This window comes from Haliotis cracherodii, unplaced genomic scaffold (genome assembly GCF_022045235.1).
Source record: "Haliotis cracherodii isolate W230 unplaced genomic scaffold, xgHalCrac1.p SCAF_9, whole genome shotgun sequence".
In the NCBI taxonomy this organism is placed as follows: Eukaryota; Metazoa; Mollusca; class Gastropoda; order Lepetellida; family Haliotidae; genus Haliotis; species Haliotis cracherodii.
This window is the reverse complement of record NW_027266343.1, coordinates 45,655,514-45,675,249: the sequence shown is the minus strand read 5'-3', so window position 1 is coordinate 45,675,249 and position 19,736 is coordinate 45,655,514. Positions and strand designations below refer to the sequence as shown.

General features: G+C 37.8%; 2 protein-coding genes across 2 annotated transcripts; both read right to left on the bottom strand.

The window, feature by feature from the left end:
• LOC139451674 (chorion peroxidase-like) lies at positions 1–5,116 on the bottom strand. The gene is made up of 13 exons (XM_071232994.1): positions 5,054–5,116; positions 4,767–4,797; positions 3,529–3,640; positions 3,280–3,413; positions 2,901–3,074; positions 2,656–2,722; positions 2,252–2,346; positions 2,008–2,103; positions 1,793–1,885; positions 989–1,652; positions 692–861; positions 337–442; positions 1–61 (listed from the first exon to the last, which is right to left on the bottom strand). Exons 1-13 carry the CDS (start codon positions 5,114–5,116, stop codon positions 1–3), a joined length of 1,866 nt encoding a protein of 621 aa, XP_071089095.1.
• Positions 5,117–14,388: 9,272 nt separating this feature from the next.
• LOC139453396 (chorion peroxidase-like) lies at positions 14,389–19,503 on the bottom strand. Its single transcript, XM_071235077.1, has 13 exons — positions 19,441–19,503; positions 19,154–19,184; positions 17,917–18,028; positions 17,668–17,801; positions 17,289–17,462; positions 17,044–17,110; positions 16,640–16,734; positions 16,396–16,491; positions 16,181–16,273; positions 15,377–16,040; positions 15,080–15,249; positions 14,725–14,830; positions 14,389–14,449 (listed from the first exon to the last, which is right to left on the bottom strand). The coding sequence occupies exons 1-13, from the start codon at positions 19,501–19,503 to the stop codon at positions 14,389–14,391; spliced, it is 1,866 nt and encodes a 621-aa protein (XP_071091178.1).
• Between the last annotated feature and the right edge of the window lie 233 nt (positions 19,504–19,736).

Here is a 19,736-nt window from a genome sequence, read left to right as displayed (position 1 = left end):
TCATCTCCGCCATTTGGTTAAATCGATTGTTGGAAGATCGTTGCAGGGTATCATAGGATTGCTGTGAAATACAAAAATGCGTCAAAATATTAACATTTCCGTCAGCATACTTCATATGATCTGGTTTGACATATATATCCTATATAACTGAATGAGCTCGAATATGTTACATTCAAAGTGTGTCACGAAGTGTAAAAGGATCCAGGATACAATTCTGATCAATGTTCACTGAATGAAGTACGCCAGATATACCCTGTCGCATATTAATATGAGTTCTGTCTGTCCGAGATAATTAATTACTGACGAACAAAGGAGATGAATGTCTTCATTGCCTACCTTTCTTTTGAGTACACTGTAAAAGGATCTCTTTGGATGGACTTCACTCCTGAATTCCTACAAAGAATCTTTGCAAAGCGCATTCGTCGGATCTCAGACAGTTGTCCTGAAATAGAAAACGCAATAAGTATGTATATGTACAATTAATTCTGAGAACAAGAGAGTATCTTTTTTCTGTGTCATTGAAACACTAAAACATTTTGACATATTCAAAATTAGAAATGCAATAAAATTCATATTATAATATAACATTCTCATCTTAAAGGCATATTAAGTTATCTAATAAGTACAGAGTTTGACATCAACTAAATAGTTTAACAAACATACAAGCACACAGGAACAGACTGGACGGTACCTGATGTAAAGCCCTTTCTTGGATGGGATGTTTCGAACCAGAATGAGTCGCCATATTTCAGGTCATGGAACTGTTGACCAATCAGACAAGCGAGGAGAGGGCCCACTGCGCCGCCATGCACATGGTGTTCAGCTACTGCACCGGTGAAGACGTCGATGTCATTAGGGGATCTGAGGCAAGAATACATAAACGTATGGAGATCTTGAGAAATGTCAAATAAGGGTTAAAGTATCTTTATTTCATATTTTTTTTACAATAACTCTGTACACATATAAGAGTAAATTAAATTAGACAAACCTGTATACACTTTTCAAAGCAGCTCCTGCTTTACCAAATACACTGTCATCAAATGAAGTCACTTCCGATAGCTGACATGCCTTGCGGAAGCTGTTGTATGATGGCAGGCCATGATCACGACCTCTCTGAATGTTCAAGGACACGATGTCAAAGCCGTTATTGCCCGACGTCTCAAACAAATGCTCAGTCATCCCACTGTTGATGAAGCGGTTAACCTCCTGATGTCTGTCCTTGAGGATAGCCTTCAGCACGGTGTCCAGATCTTTGATAACCTCAGAAGGTCTGAAGAAGAGCTGTTCTATGGGTACATGTCGGTCTCCGAGGGTCAGGAAACGTGGAATGGTGGAGTGGCCGTATCTGAAGGCGGCGGTGGCGAAGACGTTGTAGATGGTTGGGTTTTGGGTAAAGTTGTACCTGAAGCTGAAGCCGGGGGTCAGTCTGTACTTCCTCATGGCCAAGGGCCCAACAATAATGGGCAGCCATTCGCGGTAGGTGACTTGTTGGATGATGGCTGACACGATCTTTCTGGCCTCCTCAAACAAGACATCATCAGGAGTGGTCGATGGCATGACATCAGCAAGTTCTTTGACAAGACGATTGTGTTCTCTGACAAACACGGTGTGCAGCACGGCCAGACCAGGGAACACGTTCACACGGTCGTCACCTGATGATGAAGTTAGTTATAAAGAAGGTGTGACAGTGTTGTGAATTATCATTCAAAATTTACCAAATAGTCATGTGTGAAGTACAATATAAACAGATTCTGAAAATAGTACTACGGATACATTATTAAGTTGTATTTACCAGCTTCAAAACACCATTCGTTGGTATTGCTTGTTCGACAGTTGCCTTGGTTGGATTCTGGCAACAGGTTATCTCCCTTGGTTTTCATGTAGGCTGAAAAGTTGAATGACGACATTAATTTGTATATACCAATTACTCTCCACGGCATTTGCCAAGTTTTAAAATATTTGTTTGATCATGAATTATAATTTAAAACAAAATATTGCCTGACTTACCTCCATTCCTGAGGTGATTGATCTGATCCTGACTGAGTCCGTACACGTTAGAGGCGTCCACAAAGGACGTCAGTAGGTTCAACTGTTCTCGAGTATCTGGAAGTGACATGGTTTTAAATATGGATGTTATCATACAGTGTTGTTTATGACTTTCGTTACTTAATAAGATGATCATAAACATAATGACAGAACAATCCTACATTGAAATGAGGTAACCTTCACAGCCTTGTATTCATATACTCACTCTTTCCAGGTGCTGGGGCTGATCTTTTGAACTCCATGCAGTTCTTTTGGAAATGTCCTTCATTTACTGGCATGGTTATTGGGAAACAAGGACCGCTGGAACAGTGAAATACCAAAAGAATTAACACGTTTCCTAGTTCCAATCAACCATTGTTATGATAATGGTTATGATATGTTATGATACACAAACACATGCTTATGATGTAGTCGGAATCGTACAGTAGACTTTTATAATCATGGAAAAGGTTGTATCTGTTTCATCCTTATTATAAGCATGTATACAATGTCACGTAATTTTAAAGTTTGGTATTTCTGATTCATTTATTTAAAATATCTCGACCAGTTATTTCCATTAACACAAACAGAATGATTAAGTGTGGAAAATATAGAATGTTAATTGCTTACCCAGCTCGTACATCAGAATGCATCTCTCCAGGTGTGTGACCATCGCAACATTTAGATTGAACATCACCTTTAGGGATTATGAGGATTTGTTAAGTTGATACAAAGATTTAGATGCATATCGTAATTATTGATATAGGTTCGAAAAATATGGATCACAAAAACAAATATATCACAGTTTGTCTGATTTCATCATCACACGTCTGGTCACTTTGATGGTCAGAGAGTATTGGCCATTTGGCACGTACCTGCATGAAGAGGAGTTCCGGTGAGATCATGGTCCACAAACTGCCCCCACTGCATCACCATCACCGTGTGGTCGTCAGAAGGACTGTCAACTCCCGGATGGACGGCCACACTGATGGCGCGTGGACTGGGAAGGGGATAACCATCTACGCCTCTCATTCGGGGAACGAACTTGCCTGAAAAGCCAAACTTTTGCTTTTAAAGATCACTAAAATATGGTTAGTTGTGATATTGAAAGGGCATAACTAAATGTTCCCATTGCAATACTTACAAGACTTGCTTCCAAACGGTCTGATTTATTTATGAAAATCGCCCTGGTCATAAGCATGAAATAATGATTTTTAAGTTCCAATATCTATGTGAAGAAAATCTGTTCTTTACCATCATCATATGAAGGATCAATAAATCTCTTGAATGGTTGGTTGGTTGACCCCCAGGTTGGCCAGCGAACATTGTTGCAACTTCCGTCTATTGACCGGTAGCGTGCGTCTTGTCTGCAGTTAATAGAGCGCCGTCTGTAAAAGTGAATGGTGTTATCAAGTCCAATGATAATTGGTGTAGGTATCAACAACATTAAACTCTCAACCACAAACGAAGGTGTCCATAGATGAGAGTTAGTACGAAACTGACCGAATGGTGTGTTTGTCTTGATACTTGGGTGTGCTGATGTCTTCAATGGAAATCTGAGACGTCTCGGCGGCGTCAGCCAGTGTACAAACAACATACTTGTCTTCGTCATCACCTATGTCAAAGTAAAGGCATTAATACACTGCTTACTGTCATGGGACAATGTCAGAGTCCTTTAACTTCGAAAGTCTGATCAAAGGTCGCACCATCTGAACTGGATGATGTTCTATATTGTACAATGATGTTTGAGAACAAGTATCAGCAACATATTTGTTTTAAATAATCGGAATTTGTCATCTGTATGTCCCATATGCAATAAATCCTCTGAAACATATAAGTTTAAGTATGATCAGATTTGTCAGTTAAACCAGTGGACAAATCATGGATAGTGATGCTGTTAATTTTGAATAATGAGACTTTTTACCATGCAGAAGTCTGAACAAGATGTCCATTCTGTTTTCTCTGTCCAGCGTTTGTCCATCAACTGTTCCTTGGTGGTCACCCCAAGTCGTTTGTGAAGTTTGTGTCGCACCAGCAACATCTAATAGGTAAATAAGTACAGAGTATAGAGAAATAGGGCTGTTACAGATTATGAATGCAATCACAAAAACTTTCATACTTACCCACCCCATATTTTGTTCTATAAAGTGGCGTTAAACCGGGTCTTTGAATCTGTCTGGAAATATCAACACGAGTCATTTCATGTGCATCTTTCAGGGTATACCCAAACACATATTTATTCATCTTATCTCTCAATCTTAGAATTCAAGAGAACATCATTATCTCCAACAATCGCTTCTTCAAATGTGTACCCCGAAGTGTAACAATGTAACCGGTCTGAACTTACTGTTCGTTGATGACACATCAGTGACATCGTCAAGGAATTTCGTTTTCATCTCATGATCCATTCCAACCAGATCTGATTGTATTGCCTTGACTGAAGGAAAGGTAGTTTAGTCAAACAACTGGTATCACAAAATATAATATCCGTACATTAAAACATTCAAACTATATTTGGTGACATTGATTTCATCAAAGGCCCATCTCTACATTGAAGGACTAAGCATAATAGTAAGTAGAAAGTTGGCATCTTTAACACAGATATCTCATTATCTCAGCATATAACATGATGCCAGTTGCGTGAGTAACGCCCAAGCAGATGAAACTGAAATAGTATTATTCAATCCTTCACTATAGCTTGTCAAGATTTGGTTCATAATTTTTTAAAACACTATACTCACGTTGCTCAATGACGGAATCTATGTGGTTAACCTATAAGGGAATGAGTAAACATAGGTTAAATAATCGGTCAAGGGTAAAACAGATGTGATAATCTCAAACACCGTATGCCACCCGTTACTTTGAACATGATGAGAGAAAGAAGTTTCAGAACAATAAACCCAGAGTAAGAAATTACATGACATTTCTTATATAAACTGATTTTCTACAGACATTCATGACTAGCCAGATAAATACCAATACTGATAATGAGAAGAAAAGATAAAAGAAGAAACAAAACACAACCTACCTCTGTGTCCGCCTCTCCAGCAGCGACCACGGTCAACATACACACAAAAAACACAGCTTTCATCGTTTCTGCTTCTGTCCAGTACAAAGTGGGAATGTCTGATACACCAAAGATGGGACCTTGTATTTATACTCATATTCCTGGATTAAATCAACACAGATTACCCTAGAATTCACACTCCCCTGGTGGGTATTATCCAACATATCTACATGGGGGAGCTAAACATCTTGGATTATGCGGAGGCAGGCTGATTATCCCGGTGCAGCGTCACCACCGCCATTGTTCTTGGTGTGGTGTATAAACATCAATAACGAGGCAGTTGGTAACTGTTTCTCACCAGGGGGTATTAACAAAGGGCATTATTGAGATTATATATAATAGTAACATATTAATGATAACTGAAACCGGAAAAAATGTAAGTTTCTTGTTAATTGACTAAAAATACTAATAAAATCATTCATGTCTCCCACAATCTCTATGAACTTCTCCATAAGATATGTCATGTGACCCTTCCCTTGAGATATGTAGTTCTTTTAGCTTGAACAGCACAAGGACCTTATCGGTGTTTTCGCTTCAAGGTTACTCTTGTTTGTGTATTCGGTCTTGCTATTGTAATCACTCTACTAATGTACTTTGAGAACACATATTCAGTACACCATCTCTCCCGAATTCATTTTTATTCGCAGTTAAGTTGGGTTGCATGGGTTGCTGAAGACCAACTCCGTCCCGGAATCTTCACGGGCTAGTATTAGTAGTAGTAGTAGTAGTAGTAGTAGTAGTAGTAGTAATAGTAGTAGTAGTAGTAGTAGTAGTAGTAGTAGAAGTAGTAGTAGTAGTAGTAGTAGTAGTAGTAGTAGTAGTAGTAGTAGTAGTAGTAGCAGGAGCAGCAGTAGTTTGTTGTTTATGTAACACTGTTGCAGTAGTGGTATGCAATGTGTGTCGCAAGTGTCACGTGCTCATGTCATCTGCCAAAGTTTCTCATTTCCATACTCGATGAAAAACATACTGACTGTTGCATATATCAACGTTGACAACCGTACTAACTTTCTAGAATTATAATTCAGATATGTATGTACCACATCAAATGTACGACTTGACATCGTGAATATGAATAAGTGGAAAATTTGCGATTACATGTAAATGTCACTTCCTATTAGCAATATCGATGATTGAAAATTAGTTTAAAACGTTGATCCTATATGTATTATTTCATTACATTGAGGGACTAGAAAATCCTCCAGACACAAAACGTAGTGACCACTTCAATGCATTTGTCTCCCAGTACTTGTCTACAAAGCTTGTCAAGAACAACTCGTGATGAGAAGCGGATTACCAACTGTCTCATTGTTATTATACCACTCTTAGAACAATTACAGTTGATGAGGACACGCCCAGATCAACAACATTCATTGATATAATCCCGGATTTGTGGTAAAAACAAGATTGAAACTTATCACGGATTATCATCAGAGACAGCGGATTACGGGATAATCTGTTTTTGTATATTCGGCAAACATGGCTGTCCAAATATGCAAGAACCATGCCTGATCTATCCGCTCTCATATGCCAAATATTAATACAATCATTGCTTTTTAGAGCAACCTACATGTGCATCTGTATTCCTCTATAGCACGTTCAGTGCTTTTAATGTATCTTTTAACAGTATATAATTATATTCATATACATACAATAATACGATACAATAATACGAATATTTAAATACCCTGCATACACAGGTGTTAATATTAAATACTTGTTTTTTCTCACTGTAAAACCTTAAGTTAAGAAAATAGACAAATGTTATCTCTGAAGAGTGAATGAGTAGGGAGTATCTTTTTACGCCGCTTTTGACAATTGTCCAGCAATATTAAGGCGTCGGACACCAGAAATGAGCTTTACACATTGTATCCATGTAGGGAATCGAGCCCGTGTCTTCGGTGTGACGAGCGATTATTTTAACCACTAGGCTACCCCACCGATCCTCTCTCTGAAAAATTCATAAGGTGGATAATGTTTCAGTTCCTGGATTATCTATATTAATATTGTTGTATATATTGCTTTCTGAGCTGGGAGTAGCGTTCACATATCATCATCACACGGTATTCATCTTCTACACTCCTCTTATTTTTCTTCAAACAGAACTCGCAGTATCTTTCATCATGAGGAATATTATTGTGTCTTCCAATCTGAACACATAATCCAAGAATATTACATCTAAATTTTGCTAAATGCCACTTAATATATTGAGGTATGTTTATTGTTAGGTATGTTTCAGTATTGTGAATTGAATTATATTGTTTATAGTAGTTGCTCTTTGATGAACCTTCCAAGGATAAGTGCCAATTTGTTGGAGAGCCGTGTTTAACTTCGTTTTAAAGATTTCAGCATCTCCCATGTTCTGCTGAATCCAGACTATACCAAATCCTAGGTGAAATACAATATTCCTAATTGAAGTAACCCATGTGTGTCTTCCAGCATTATCAATAGATATAAGTATAATGTAAATCTGATATGGTAGTCTATTATTGTAGAGGTGAATTAATATAGTCCAGTATTTTATATCTATTGTCATGTAAATACATTCTCTGCCAGTCTGCCACACTCTCCAAGAACCATGTTATTAAGAGTAATATTATCAAATCTAGGAAATCGTTTGCCGAATACAGTCTTTGTACTTTACATTTACTTGTTATATGAAGTTCCCCAGATTTCAGCACAATAACACAATATTGGAACTATCATGCCGTCAAACGTTTTGAAGTTGTCTTCATGTGATAAATATCCGAATTTCTTTTGATAAATAAAGATGTTGATGAGTGATTTCTTGGCTTGAGCAGAAAGTAAGTTTATTTTCTGCTTCGAAGGCCATCAGCCCATGTACACAGTTGATTCAACAATATCCATAGATAGACAGACAGACAGACAGACAGTTTGATGAATTTCTCAACAATACATATGCCTCGCAATCAAATATGAAATGGAGTTCATCTTCAATGCTATTAATATTACACATCCTACAAATTCGGTAAACATTTGTAGCTTCTTTACATCTGATATTACAGCGCAACGGCAGTTCATGCAATCTCAACAAACAGATATATCTTCTTAATTCCCTAACATAGATGTTTGTAACATAATATTCAACAGTCAGCAATGACTTAATATTCTTATAATGTGCAAGTCGTTTCGAATCATTGATACATAGTAGAAAACATAATAACTAAATAATTATAATAGGTTGATGTCTTAAGTAGCTCTCCATCAAAATACCACTTCTCATAATGTCGTAAATAACCACCATTTAGAAAAACAAATATTTTCTGTCCCATGATTTACAACATTTACATAAAATGTCAATCTTCGTTTGCAAACCAATAACACTGTCATAAAAAAAATACATAAATCATCAGCATACAATAATTACAGTAGTTCCAAATAATCTACACCAATGTACATACATGTACCTCTTACATCTGCATTTACCATCATGCATTGAAATTCTGAAATCAAATTATATTAGACAAACCTGTATACACTTTTCAAAGCAGCTCCTGCTTTACCAAATACACTGTCATCAAATGAAGTCACATGTGCAAGTCGTTTTTAATCATTGATAATACTAAATATGTTTTTGAGCTTTAGTGGCTTTTGAAACAAGAATATTTGAACATACTGTCAACCTAGTAGAAAACATAATACCTTCAAAATTATAATAGGTTGATGTCTTTAGTAGCTCTCCATCAAAATACCACTTCTCATAATGTCGTAAATAACCACCATTTAGAAAAAATATATATTTCTGTCTTATCCATATTTATCAGTAAGCCCCATCATTTACAAGTATTCACATCAATAAAGTAAAAACGTCCCCAAATTTTAGATAAATACTTTTGTACAAGACATTGCAAAGTGAAACTGTTATCCGTTGTGCAATAGCCTTTCCTAAATCCTGCCTGGGCCACAGGTATAATGTTAAAGTGATCAGAAAAACTTTTAAGACGCCCATTTAGAGCAGAATAACTTCCCAAAAATATCCATCAAAGATATGCTTCTATAATTATTAACACAGTCAAAGCTTCCTTTTTTATGGAGTGGTACAATAACACTCTCAGCCCATTCGGATGGAAAATTACCCGTTGACAAAATAGTATTATACATAACTAACAAATATGGAATTAAAACCGCTCTGCAGCATTGGATCATGTCAGCCTTAATACCATCTGGTCCTGCAGCTTTACCCTGCTTCAGATCTCTTATGAATATCATCATTAAGAATACATCATCATCAGTACAGAAATCACACAATTGTTCATTATGGTTATTTATAACATAATCTACCTGCTCAATGATGTCCGAGTTCACAAGTATATCAGTATGGTTTAAAATATTCTTAAAATAATCAAACCAATCTTCTTGGCAAATCTTGGTGGAAAGAGGATCACAACTTGTCTTCTTTGTCAATGCGATTATCTTTTTCCAGAATGATTTACTATCTCCACTACTGTCTACAAGTTCACGAACACAAGTCTCTTCGTATTCTTATCTCTTTTTCCTGTATACAGACCTGTAACTATACCTTAATGTTGAATATTTAGAAAGAAACTCCTTATCACCAGTAACTCTAAACTTGTCTAATACAATAAACTTTTTAATCTTCATATCCTCACAGGCTTTATCGTAGCATTTTTTATCCAGATGTAAGTTTTGATTATCTAGCTCTAGTAAGTAATCCGCATGAAATAGAACCACTATGTACAGCATTGGCCAACGTTTCAACAGCTAAATCAACATTTAAAGACAATAAATGCATAAACTCATCCATGTGAAGTGCAGACAATGACTCAGAAACATTATGTTTCAAGGCATCACATATTTCATTTCTCCATGAATATCTGGGAATATTATTCACATGCATTTCCTTAACATTATTGACCTGTCTATCACATCCATGGAGTGGAAGTAGGAAAGGAAAGTGACCTGATTCACAGCTTGTCAAACAAAAATAGTTGAGCATAGTACATAATCAACCAAACAAGCGCCACCTTCCTTAAAACAAGTAAATGATCTCCAGCAAATCGTCCATTTACAATATGGACAGAAAACGTACAACAAAAGTCTATCAGATCCCACCGGGAATTATTACACACCTCATCTCTGGTACTGCGGGGCACGTCAAATGCATCCGATACATACTCCATGTCTTATAAACATGTAATAAATCTGTTGTTGTCGTCGATAATAAAATCATTCAAATTACCAGACCCGTGAAGATTCCGGGGTAGAATACATGTAGGTCTTCAGCAACCCATGCTTGTCGTAAAAGGTGACTATGCTTGTCGTAAAAGGCGACTAACGGGATTGGGTGGTCGGGCTCGCTGACTTGGTTGATGCATGTCATCGATCCCAATTGCGTGGATCGATGCTCATGATATTAATCACTGGATTGTCTGGTCCAGACTCTATTATTTACAGATCGCCGTCATATAGCTGGAATATTGCTGAGTACAGCGTTAAACAACAAACCAATCAACCAACCAATCAAATTACCACACCTTACATTATAGTCACCAGGAAGAATAATTTCGCAATCTGGATGTTCATATAACACAGTAGACAAGCTTTTATCTAAGTACTCTATACCCTTAGGGACTCTATTGTCTGTCATTTCTAAGTACAAATGTATACTGAAAAACAAAAGTTCCTGTGACATTGAATAAGATTTAATGCAAAGTTATGTTTTTTACCAAATCTGAAACAATTTCGGTTTGCTATGGATAAAAGACTCCTGTAAGTGTTCAAATGAATTAATTTGCCATACAGACTTCAGAAAATGCGTGATTTCATTAAAAAAAAACATGAACATGCCAAAATGTCAATTTACAAATCAGTAGCGTGTGTGTCCCTCTCTGTCAAGCAACACATCTTCGTCTCATGGAATGGACCAGGCGTCCTGTGGGATATCTGTCCATATCTGCTGGAGAATGTGTCGAAGTTCCTACAGTGTCTGTGGAACACGTCGAATGTTGACGTCGAAGGCGCCGATCCATCTCATCCTATATGTGATCGATTGGTGAGAGATCAGTGGAGCGATCCGGCCAGGGTACATTCACGTTGTTTTGTTGAAGAAAATCCTGAACAAATCGAGCAATTTGAGGCCGGGCGTTGTCATGTTGAAAGGAAATGCCTGGGCCATGACGACGCAAAAACGGCAGGACAACAGGGCCGATGATCTCGTCGCGGTAGCGCTGTCCATTGAGATGTATCTCTACCACTATCACACAGGTCCTGTGTCTTGCTGTAATCCCACCCCATACCATAACGCTGCCGCCCCCGAACCGATCGTCTTCCATGATACAATGATTGACGTAACGTTCACCTCGACGTCGATACAGTCGAATCCGTCCATCGCTGTGGCTGAGGTGAAAACGAGACTCGTCAGTGAATATAACTTGTCCTCAGTGCATGACCGTCCAGCGTAGACGCTGTCTGCACCATTGTAGACGTGCTTGAAGGCCAGGGATGCTTCTTGCAGTCACTGTTGCTGGCTGGAATCGATTTCGTAGGTGTGTTGTTCGAATCCAGCTGTCTTGTCGAATATTTGTTACGCGTGGACTGCCACTCCGAGGATGGTCTCTGGCTGCATTCGTCTGTTGCCAACGTTGCCATAAACACCAAATGGTGTTCCTGTGGACGTTTAATTGCCTTGCAACATCACGCTTCAAGCATACCAATGACTTCGGACAGGCGTTGTTTTTCGTAATGTTGAATAGTTGAGTAATTTTGTTGTTTTTCTGAGTGGTTCCTGTCAGCACGATGCTAAACAATGCGTATGGAATCCCATTAACGCACATGTTTTCATACCCATGCTTGGGTAGTGAAATGCATGGGACTTGCATAAAAGTCATCTTTTGCATGGAATGCATGCTTTTCTGTAGCAGTTGCGTTTTTTGTGACTTGATTTTCATGCATGTACTACAATATTGAAAACCAAACTTTACTTGTTTGAAAAATACACTAAACTATTGGTGTCGAAGGAACTTTTGTTGTTGAGTATATTAACAGGATGGATATACACAAAACCAACAAGTAAATTACGTGTGAGATTAAATATACTCTTATCAAGTAACAGAAATACAAAATGTATCATGTCTGTGTAGTCAATAATAACACAGCGCAGACCATGTGATAGTGAAGTGCGAACACACACAGACACGCCCTCTCGGTAGTTTACCCTCTGCAGTTCGTGTAGACGTGTAGTCTCTATACTTTCCTTGATGCAGTGTATCTCTAGAAGATCAAACATACTGTGATCAGTGCAAATAAACTTCAATATAACTTCATGATTTATTCTATCAAATGCCTTTGAAAAATCAACGAAGATGCTATAAAATCTACCATTAGTTTTTGAGAGAGATATTTGTGCAAATGCCTGTAATGCGAAAATGTGATCAATAGAAAAATATCCGGATCCAAATCCAGCTTAAGAGCTTAATATTCGTGTATAATATTATTAATGTCACACCAGGATTGTAATGTTTTATCCAGAATATATGTCAGAACTTTGCACAGTGAGTAAATAAGAGATATACCCCTGTAATTAGCTGTAATATAAAACAAGCTACAAACATGAATGTTTGTTGATTCATGCACATGTCTACATGCTCGTTGAGAGGTCAGATGAAGTGAAATGAGATTTAACGTCATATTCACTTCCACAGCTACTCGCACTTTGTAAAGGGTCATGCGATTATTCATTTGACCGCTTACACATATGCTAGCTTTGTCGCGGTACCTCGAGCTCATAGTACACATTATCCTCGACAGTGGATATACATGCATATAGTTCTATTCGTCCTTGATATTTCTTCCTGTATAAGGATAGAGTTCACATGGTCCAAAGCAGTGCTTCCTATACATATATATAGTTCACATTATCACAGAGGGTGCCTCCGTACCATCAATAATGTGAACTATATGTACGCGAAGGACAATGGGGATTATTGTACATATGTAATAAATAAACATATATATACATATTAGGAAACTCTGCCTGGGACGATGCGAACTATATGCGGGTATAGGAGGCACCCTCTGTGATAATGTGAATTATACATATACATAGGAAGCACTGCTTTTGGGCAATGTGAACTCCATTGTTGTCCATGTACAGTAAGCACTATCAAGGACGAATAGAACTATATGCATGTATAGGAAGCACTGTCGAGGATAATCTGTATTATCATACGCGTATAGGAAACATGATCTGGGACAATATGAAGAATATACATACATAAGGAAACACTTTCTGTGACAATGTAAACTATATACACGATTATCAAGCACTGTCTGCTATGTGAACTATTTGCGTGTGTAGGAAGCACTTGCAGCGAAAATGGGAAGTGTAATACATGTATGGGAAGTACTGTCTGGCACAATGTGAGCTGTACACTTACTGAAAGCACTGCTCGGAACAGTGAGATTGTATGGAACATGTATTGTTAGAAACAATATGTATCTAGGCCCTGGATACTATGTCATCATACCAAACATTAACACAAATGTGAAAGATATCAATGTGCCAATCAGCCTACCAAACGGTAGATGAATAACACCAAACCAACAAATTAAGAGACCATGAATCACAAATACAAAAGAGAACGTGTTTATTACAAAACAGTTGAAAAATTAACAAATACAATCAAATGTTATATATGATATAACACAAGTATAATTGTTCAATATTGTTTCTATTAAACATGATATATGAATCTTCACACATGATCACACATATATTGATAGTTGCTTTAAGCACCACATCAACAATATATTATACAATATCATACAATGACAAAAAACAAAAAAACACCTCCTTTATAGGTCTATGAAATAGTGCAAGTCATATATATAGAATATGTTTTTTCCCTTGACGAATAAATTATACAATGCCATAAACATATACTGCCAATAATATTGCAACTTTATGCTTTGATTAAACGCTTTGACAGTGTAACTGGTGGATTCACTTACTTAATTGGTTACCAATTCGTTTTGTTCTCATATAAAGTGTAGGCATTATAATCAGGTATAATGTTAACTGACATTTCCGTTAATAATTCCAGCATTATTAGTGAAATGCCATACCTAAATGTACTTGGCATCACATATTTAGTATGAAGATAGTTGAACAAAAACGTCAAAAATATCATGTATTCTGTGATTTATGCTTCTTACAAACCATGACGAGTAGTTAGGGCTATATATGTTGGAACACCAAAATGTTATGTTTCAAGTCTTCGGTTTCTTTTGTTGAATCTAAGGGTAGGCTAAGCAACCTCTCATCTCCGCCATTTGGTTAAATCGATTGTTGGAAGATCGTTGCAGGGTATCATAGGATTGCTGTGAAATACAAAAATGCGTCAAAATATTAACATTTCCGTCAGCATACTTCATATGATCTGGTTTGACATATATATCCTATATAACTGAATGAGCTCGAATATGTTACATTCAAAGTGTGTCACGAAGTGTAAAAGGATCCAGGATACAATTCTGATCAATGTTCACTGAATGAAGTACGCCAGATATACCCTGTCGCATATTAATATGAGTTCTGTCTGTCCGAGATAATTAATTACTGACGAACAAAGGAGATGAATGTCTTCATTGCCTACCTTTCTTTTGAGTACACTGTAAAAGGATCTCTTTGGATGGACTTCACTCCTGAATTCCTACAAAGAATCTTTGCAAAGCGCATTCGTCGGATCTCAGACAGTTGTCCTGAAATAGAAAACGCAATAAGTATGTATATGTACAATTACTTCTGAGAACAAGAGAGTATCTTTTTTCTGTGTCATTGAAACACTAAAACATTTTGACATATTCAAAATTAGAAATGCAATAAAATTCATATTATAATATAACATTCTCATCTTAAAGGCATATTAAGTTATCTAATAAGTACATAGTTTGACATCAACTAAATAGTTTAACAAACATACAAGCACACAGAAACAGACTGGACGGTACCTGATGTAAAGCCCTTTCTTGGATGGGATGTTTCGAACCAGAATGAGTCGCCATATTTCAGGTCATGGAACTGTTGACCAATCAGACAAGCGAGGAGAGGGCCCACTGCGCCGCCATGCACATGGTGTTCAGCTACTGCACCGGTGAAGACGTCGATGTCATCAGGGGATCTGAAGCAAGAATACATAAACGTATGGAGATCTTGAGAAATGTCAAATAAGGGTTAAAGTATCTTTATTTCATATTTTTTTTACAATAACTCTGTACACATATAAGAGTAAATTAAATTAGACAAACCTGTATACACTTTTCAAAGCAGCTCCTGCTTTACCAAATACACTGTCATCCAATGAAGTCACTTCCGATAGCTGACATGCCTTACGAAAGCTGTTGTATGATGGCAGGCCATGATCACGACCTCTCTGAATGTTCAAGGACACGATGTCAAAGCCGTTATTGCCCGACGTCTCAAACAAATGCTCAGTCATCCCACTGTTGATGAAGCGGTTAACCTCCTGATGTCTGTCCTTGAGGATAGCCTTCAGCACGGTGTCCAGATCTTTGATAACCTCAGAAGGTCTGAAGAAGAGCTGTTCTATGGGTACATGTCGGTCTCCGAGGGTCAGGAAACGTGGAATGGTGGAGTGGCCGTATCTGAAGGCGGCGGTGGCGAAGACGTTGTAGATGGTTGGGTTTTGAGTAAAGTTGTACCTGAAGCTAAAGCCGGGGGTCAGTCTGTACTTCCTCATGGCCAAGGGCCCAACAATAATGGGCAGCCATTCGCGGTAGGTGACTTGTTGGATGATGGCTGACACGATCTTTCTGGCCTCCTCAAACAAGACATCATCAGGAGTGGTCGATGGCATGACATCAGCAAGTTCTTTGACAAGACGATTGTGTTCTCTGACAAACACGGTGTGTAGCACGGCCAGACCAGGGAACACGTTCACACGGTCGTCACCTGATGATGAAGTTAGTTATAAAGAAGGTGTGACAGTGTTGTGAATTATCATTCGAAATTTACCAAATAGTCATGTGTGAAGTACAATATAAACAGATTCTGAAAATAGTACTACGGATACATTATTAAGTTGTATTTACCAGCTTCAAAACACCATTCGTTGGTATTGCTTGTTCGACAGTTGCCTTGGTTGGATTCTGGCAACAGGTTATCTCCCTTGGTTTTCATGTAGGCTGAAAAGTTGAATGACGACATTAATTTGTATATACCAATTACTCTCCACGGCATTTGCCAAGTTTTAAAATATTTGTTTGATCATGAATTATAATTTAAAACAAAATATTGCCTGACTTACCTCCATTCCTGAGGTGATTGATCTGATCCTGACTGAGTCCGTACACGTTAGAGGCGTCCACAAAGGACGTCAGTAGGTTCAACTGTTCTCGCGTATCTGGAAGTGACATGGTTTTAAATATGGATGTTATCATACAGTGTTGTTTATGACTTTCGTTACTTAATAAGATGATCATAAACATAATGACAGAACAATCCTACATTGAAATGAGGTAACCTTCACAGCCTTGTATTCATATACTCACTCCTTCCAGGTGCTGGGGCTGATCTTTTGAACTCCATGCAGTTCTTTTGGAAATGTCCTTCATTTACTGGCATGGTTATTGGAAAACAAGGACCGCTGGAACAGTGAAATACCAGAAGAATTAACACGTTTCCTAGTTCCAATCAACCATTGTTATGATAATGGTTATGATATGTTATGATACACAAACACATGCTTATGATGTAGTCGGAATCGTACAGTAGACTTTTATAATCATGGAAAAGGTTGTATCCGTTTCATCCTTATTATAAGCATGTATACAATGTCATGTAATTTTAAAGTTTGGTATTTCTGATTCATTTATTTAAAATATCTCGACCAGTTATTTCCATTGACACAAACAGAATGATTAAGTGTGGAAAATATAGAATGTTAATTGCTTACCCAGCTCGTACATCAGAATGCATCTCTCCAGGTGTGTGACCATCGCAACATTTAGATTGAACATCACCTTGAAGGATTATGAGGATTGGTTAAGTTGATACAAAGATTTAGATGCATAGCGTAATTATTGATATAGGTTCGAAAAATATGGATCACAAAAACAAATATATCACAGTTTGTCTGATTTCATCATCACACGTCTGGTCACTTTGATGGTCAGAGAGTATTGGCCATTTGGCACGTACCTGCATGAAGAGGAGTTCCGGTGAGATCATGGTCCACAAACTGCCCCCACTGCATCACCATCACCGTGTGGTCGTCAGAAGGACTGTCAACTCCCGGATGGACGGCCACACTGATGGCGCGTGGACTGGGAAGGGGATAACCATCTACGCCTCTCATTCGGGGAACGAACTTGCCTGAAAAGCCAAACGTTTGCTTTTAAAGTTCACTAAAGTATAGTTAGTTGTGATATTGAAAGGGCATAACTAAATGTTCCCATTGCAATACTTACAAGACTTGCTTCCAAACGGTCTGATTTATTAATGAAAATCGCCCTGGTCATAAGCATGAAATAATGATTTTTAAGTTCCAATATCTATGTGAAGAAAATCTGTTCTTTACCATCATCATATGCAGGATCAATAAATCTCTTGAATGGTTGGTTGGTTGACCCCCAGGTTGGCCAGCGAACATTGTTGCAACTTCCGTCTATTGACCGGTAGCGGGCGTCTTGTCTGCAGTTGATAGAGCGCCGTCTGTAAAAGTGAATGGTGTTATCAAGTCCATTGATAATTGGTGTAGGTATCAACTACATTAAACTCTCAACCACAAACGAAGGTGTCCATAGATGAGAATTAGTACGAAACTGACCTGATGGTGTGTTTGTCTTGATACTTGGGTGTGCTGATGTCTTCAATGGAAATCTGAGACGTCTCGGCGGCGTCAGCCAGTGTACAAACAACATACTTGTCTTCGTCATCACCTACGTCAAAGTAAAGGCATTAATACACTGCTTACTATCATGGGACAATGTCAGAGTCCTTTAACTTCGAAAGTCTGATCAAAGGTCGCACCATCTGAACTGGATGATGTTCTATATTGTACAATGATGTTTGAGAACAAGTATCAGCAACATATTTGTTTTAAATAATCGGAATTTGTCATCTGTATGTCCCATATGCAATAAATCCTCTGAAACATATAAGTTTAAGTATGATCAGATTTGTCAGTTAAACCAATGGACAAATCATGGATAGTGATGCTGTTAATTTTGAATAATGAGACTTCTTACCATGCAGGAGTCTGAACAAGATGTCCATTCTGTTTTCTCTGTCCAGCGTTTGTCCATCAACTGCTCCTTGGTGGTCACCCCAAGTCGTTGGTGAAGTTTGTGTCGCACCAGCAACATCTAATAGGTAAATAAGTACAGAGTATAGAGAAATAGGGCTGTTACAGATTATGAATGCAATCACAAAAACTTTCATACTTTCCCACCCCATATTTTGTTCTATAAAGTGGCGTTAAACCGGGTCTTTGAATCTGTCTGGAAATATCAACACGAGTCATTTCATGTGCATCTTTCAGGGTATACCCAAACACATATTTATTCATCTTATCTCTCAATCTTAGAATTCAAGAGAACATCATTATCTCCAACAATCGCTTCTTCAAATGTGTACCCCGAAGTGTAACAATGTAACCGGTCTGAACTTACTGTTCGTTGATGACACATCAGTGACATCGTCAAGGAATTTCGTGTTCATCTCATGATCCATTCCAACCAGATCTGATTGTATTGCCTTGACTGAAGGAAAGGTAGTTTAGTCAAACAACTGGTATCTCAAAATATAATATCAGTACATTAAAACATTCAAACTATATTTGGTGATATTGATTTCATCAAAGGCCCATCTCTACATTGAAGGACTAAGCATAATAGTAAGTAGAAAGTTGGCATCTTTAACACAGATATCTCATTATCTCAGCATATAACATGATGCCAGTTGCGTGAGTAACGCCCAAGCAGATGAAACTGAAATAGTATTATTCAATCCTTCACTATAGCTTGTCAAGATTTGGTTCATAATTTTTAAAACACTATACTCACGTTGCTCAATGACGGAATCTATGTGGTTAACCTATAAGGGAATGAGTAAACATAGGTTAAATAATCGTTCTAGGGTAAAACAGATGTCATAATCTCAAACACCGTATGCCACCCGTTACTTTGAACATGATGAGAGAAAGAAGTTTCAGAACAATAAACACAGAGTAAGAAATTACATGACATTTCTTATATAAACTGATTTTCTACAGACATTCATGACTAGCCAGATAAATACCAATACTGATAATGAGAAGAAAAGATAAAAGAAGAAACAAAACACAACCTACCTCTGTGTCCGCCTCTCCAGCAGCGACCACGGTCAACATACACACAAACAACACAGCTTTCATCGTTTCTGCTTCTGTCCAGTACAAAGTGGGAATGTCTGATACACCAAAGATGGGACCTTGTATTTATACTCATATTCCTGGATTAAATCAACACAGATTACCCTAGAATTCACACTCCCCTGGTGGGTATTATCCGACATATCTACATGGGGGAGCTAAACATCTTGGATTATGCGGAGGCAGGCTGATTATCCCGGTGCAGCGTCACCACCGCCATTGTTCTTGGTGTGGTG

Coding starts and splice junctions, on each gene's coding strand:
- LOC139451674 (XM_071232994.1), bottom strand. CDS start 5,116: ATGAAAGCTGTGTTTTTTGTGTGTATGTTGACCGTGGTCGCTGCTGGA. Junction 2,347..2,655: donor CATTCTGATGTACGAGCTGG/GTAAGCAATTAA, acceptor TCACTGTTCCAG/CGGTCCTTGTTTCCCAATAA. Junction 443..691: donor AAGAAAGGGCTTTACATCAG/GTACCGTCCAGT, acceptor TTTCTATTTCAG/GACAACTGTCTGAGATCCGA.
- LOC139453396 (XM_071235077.1), bottom strand. CDS start 19,503: ATGAAAGCTGTGTTGTTTGTGTGTATGTTGACCGTGGTCGCTGCTGGA. Junction 19,185..19,440: donor CTGGAGAGGCGGACACAGAG/GTAGGTTGTGTT, acceptor ATTCCCTTATAG/GTTAACCACATAGATTCCGT. Junction 18,029..19,153: donor AGATTCCGTCATTGAGCAAC/GTGAGTATAGTG, acceptor ACTTTGACGTAG/GTGATGACGAAGACAAGTAT.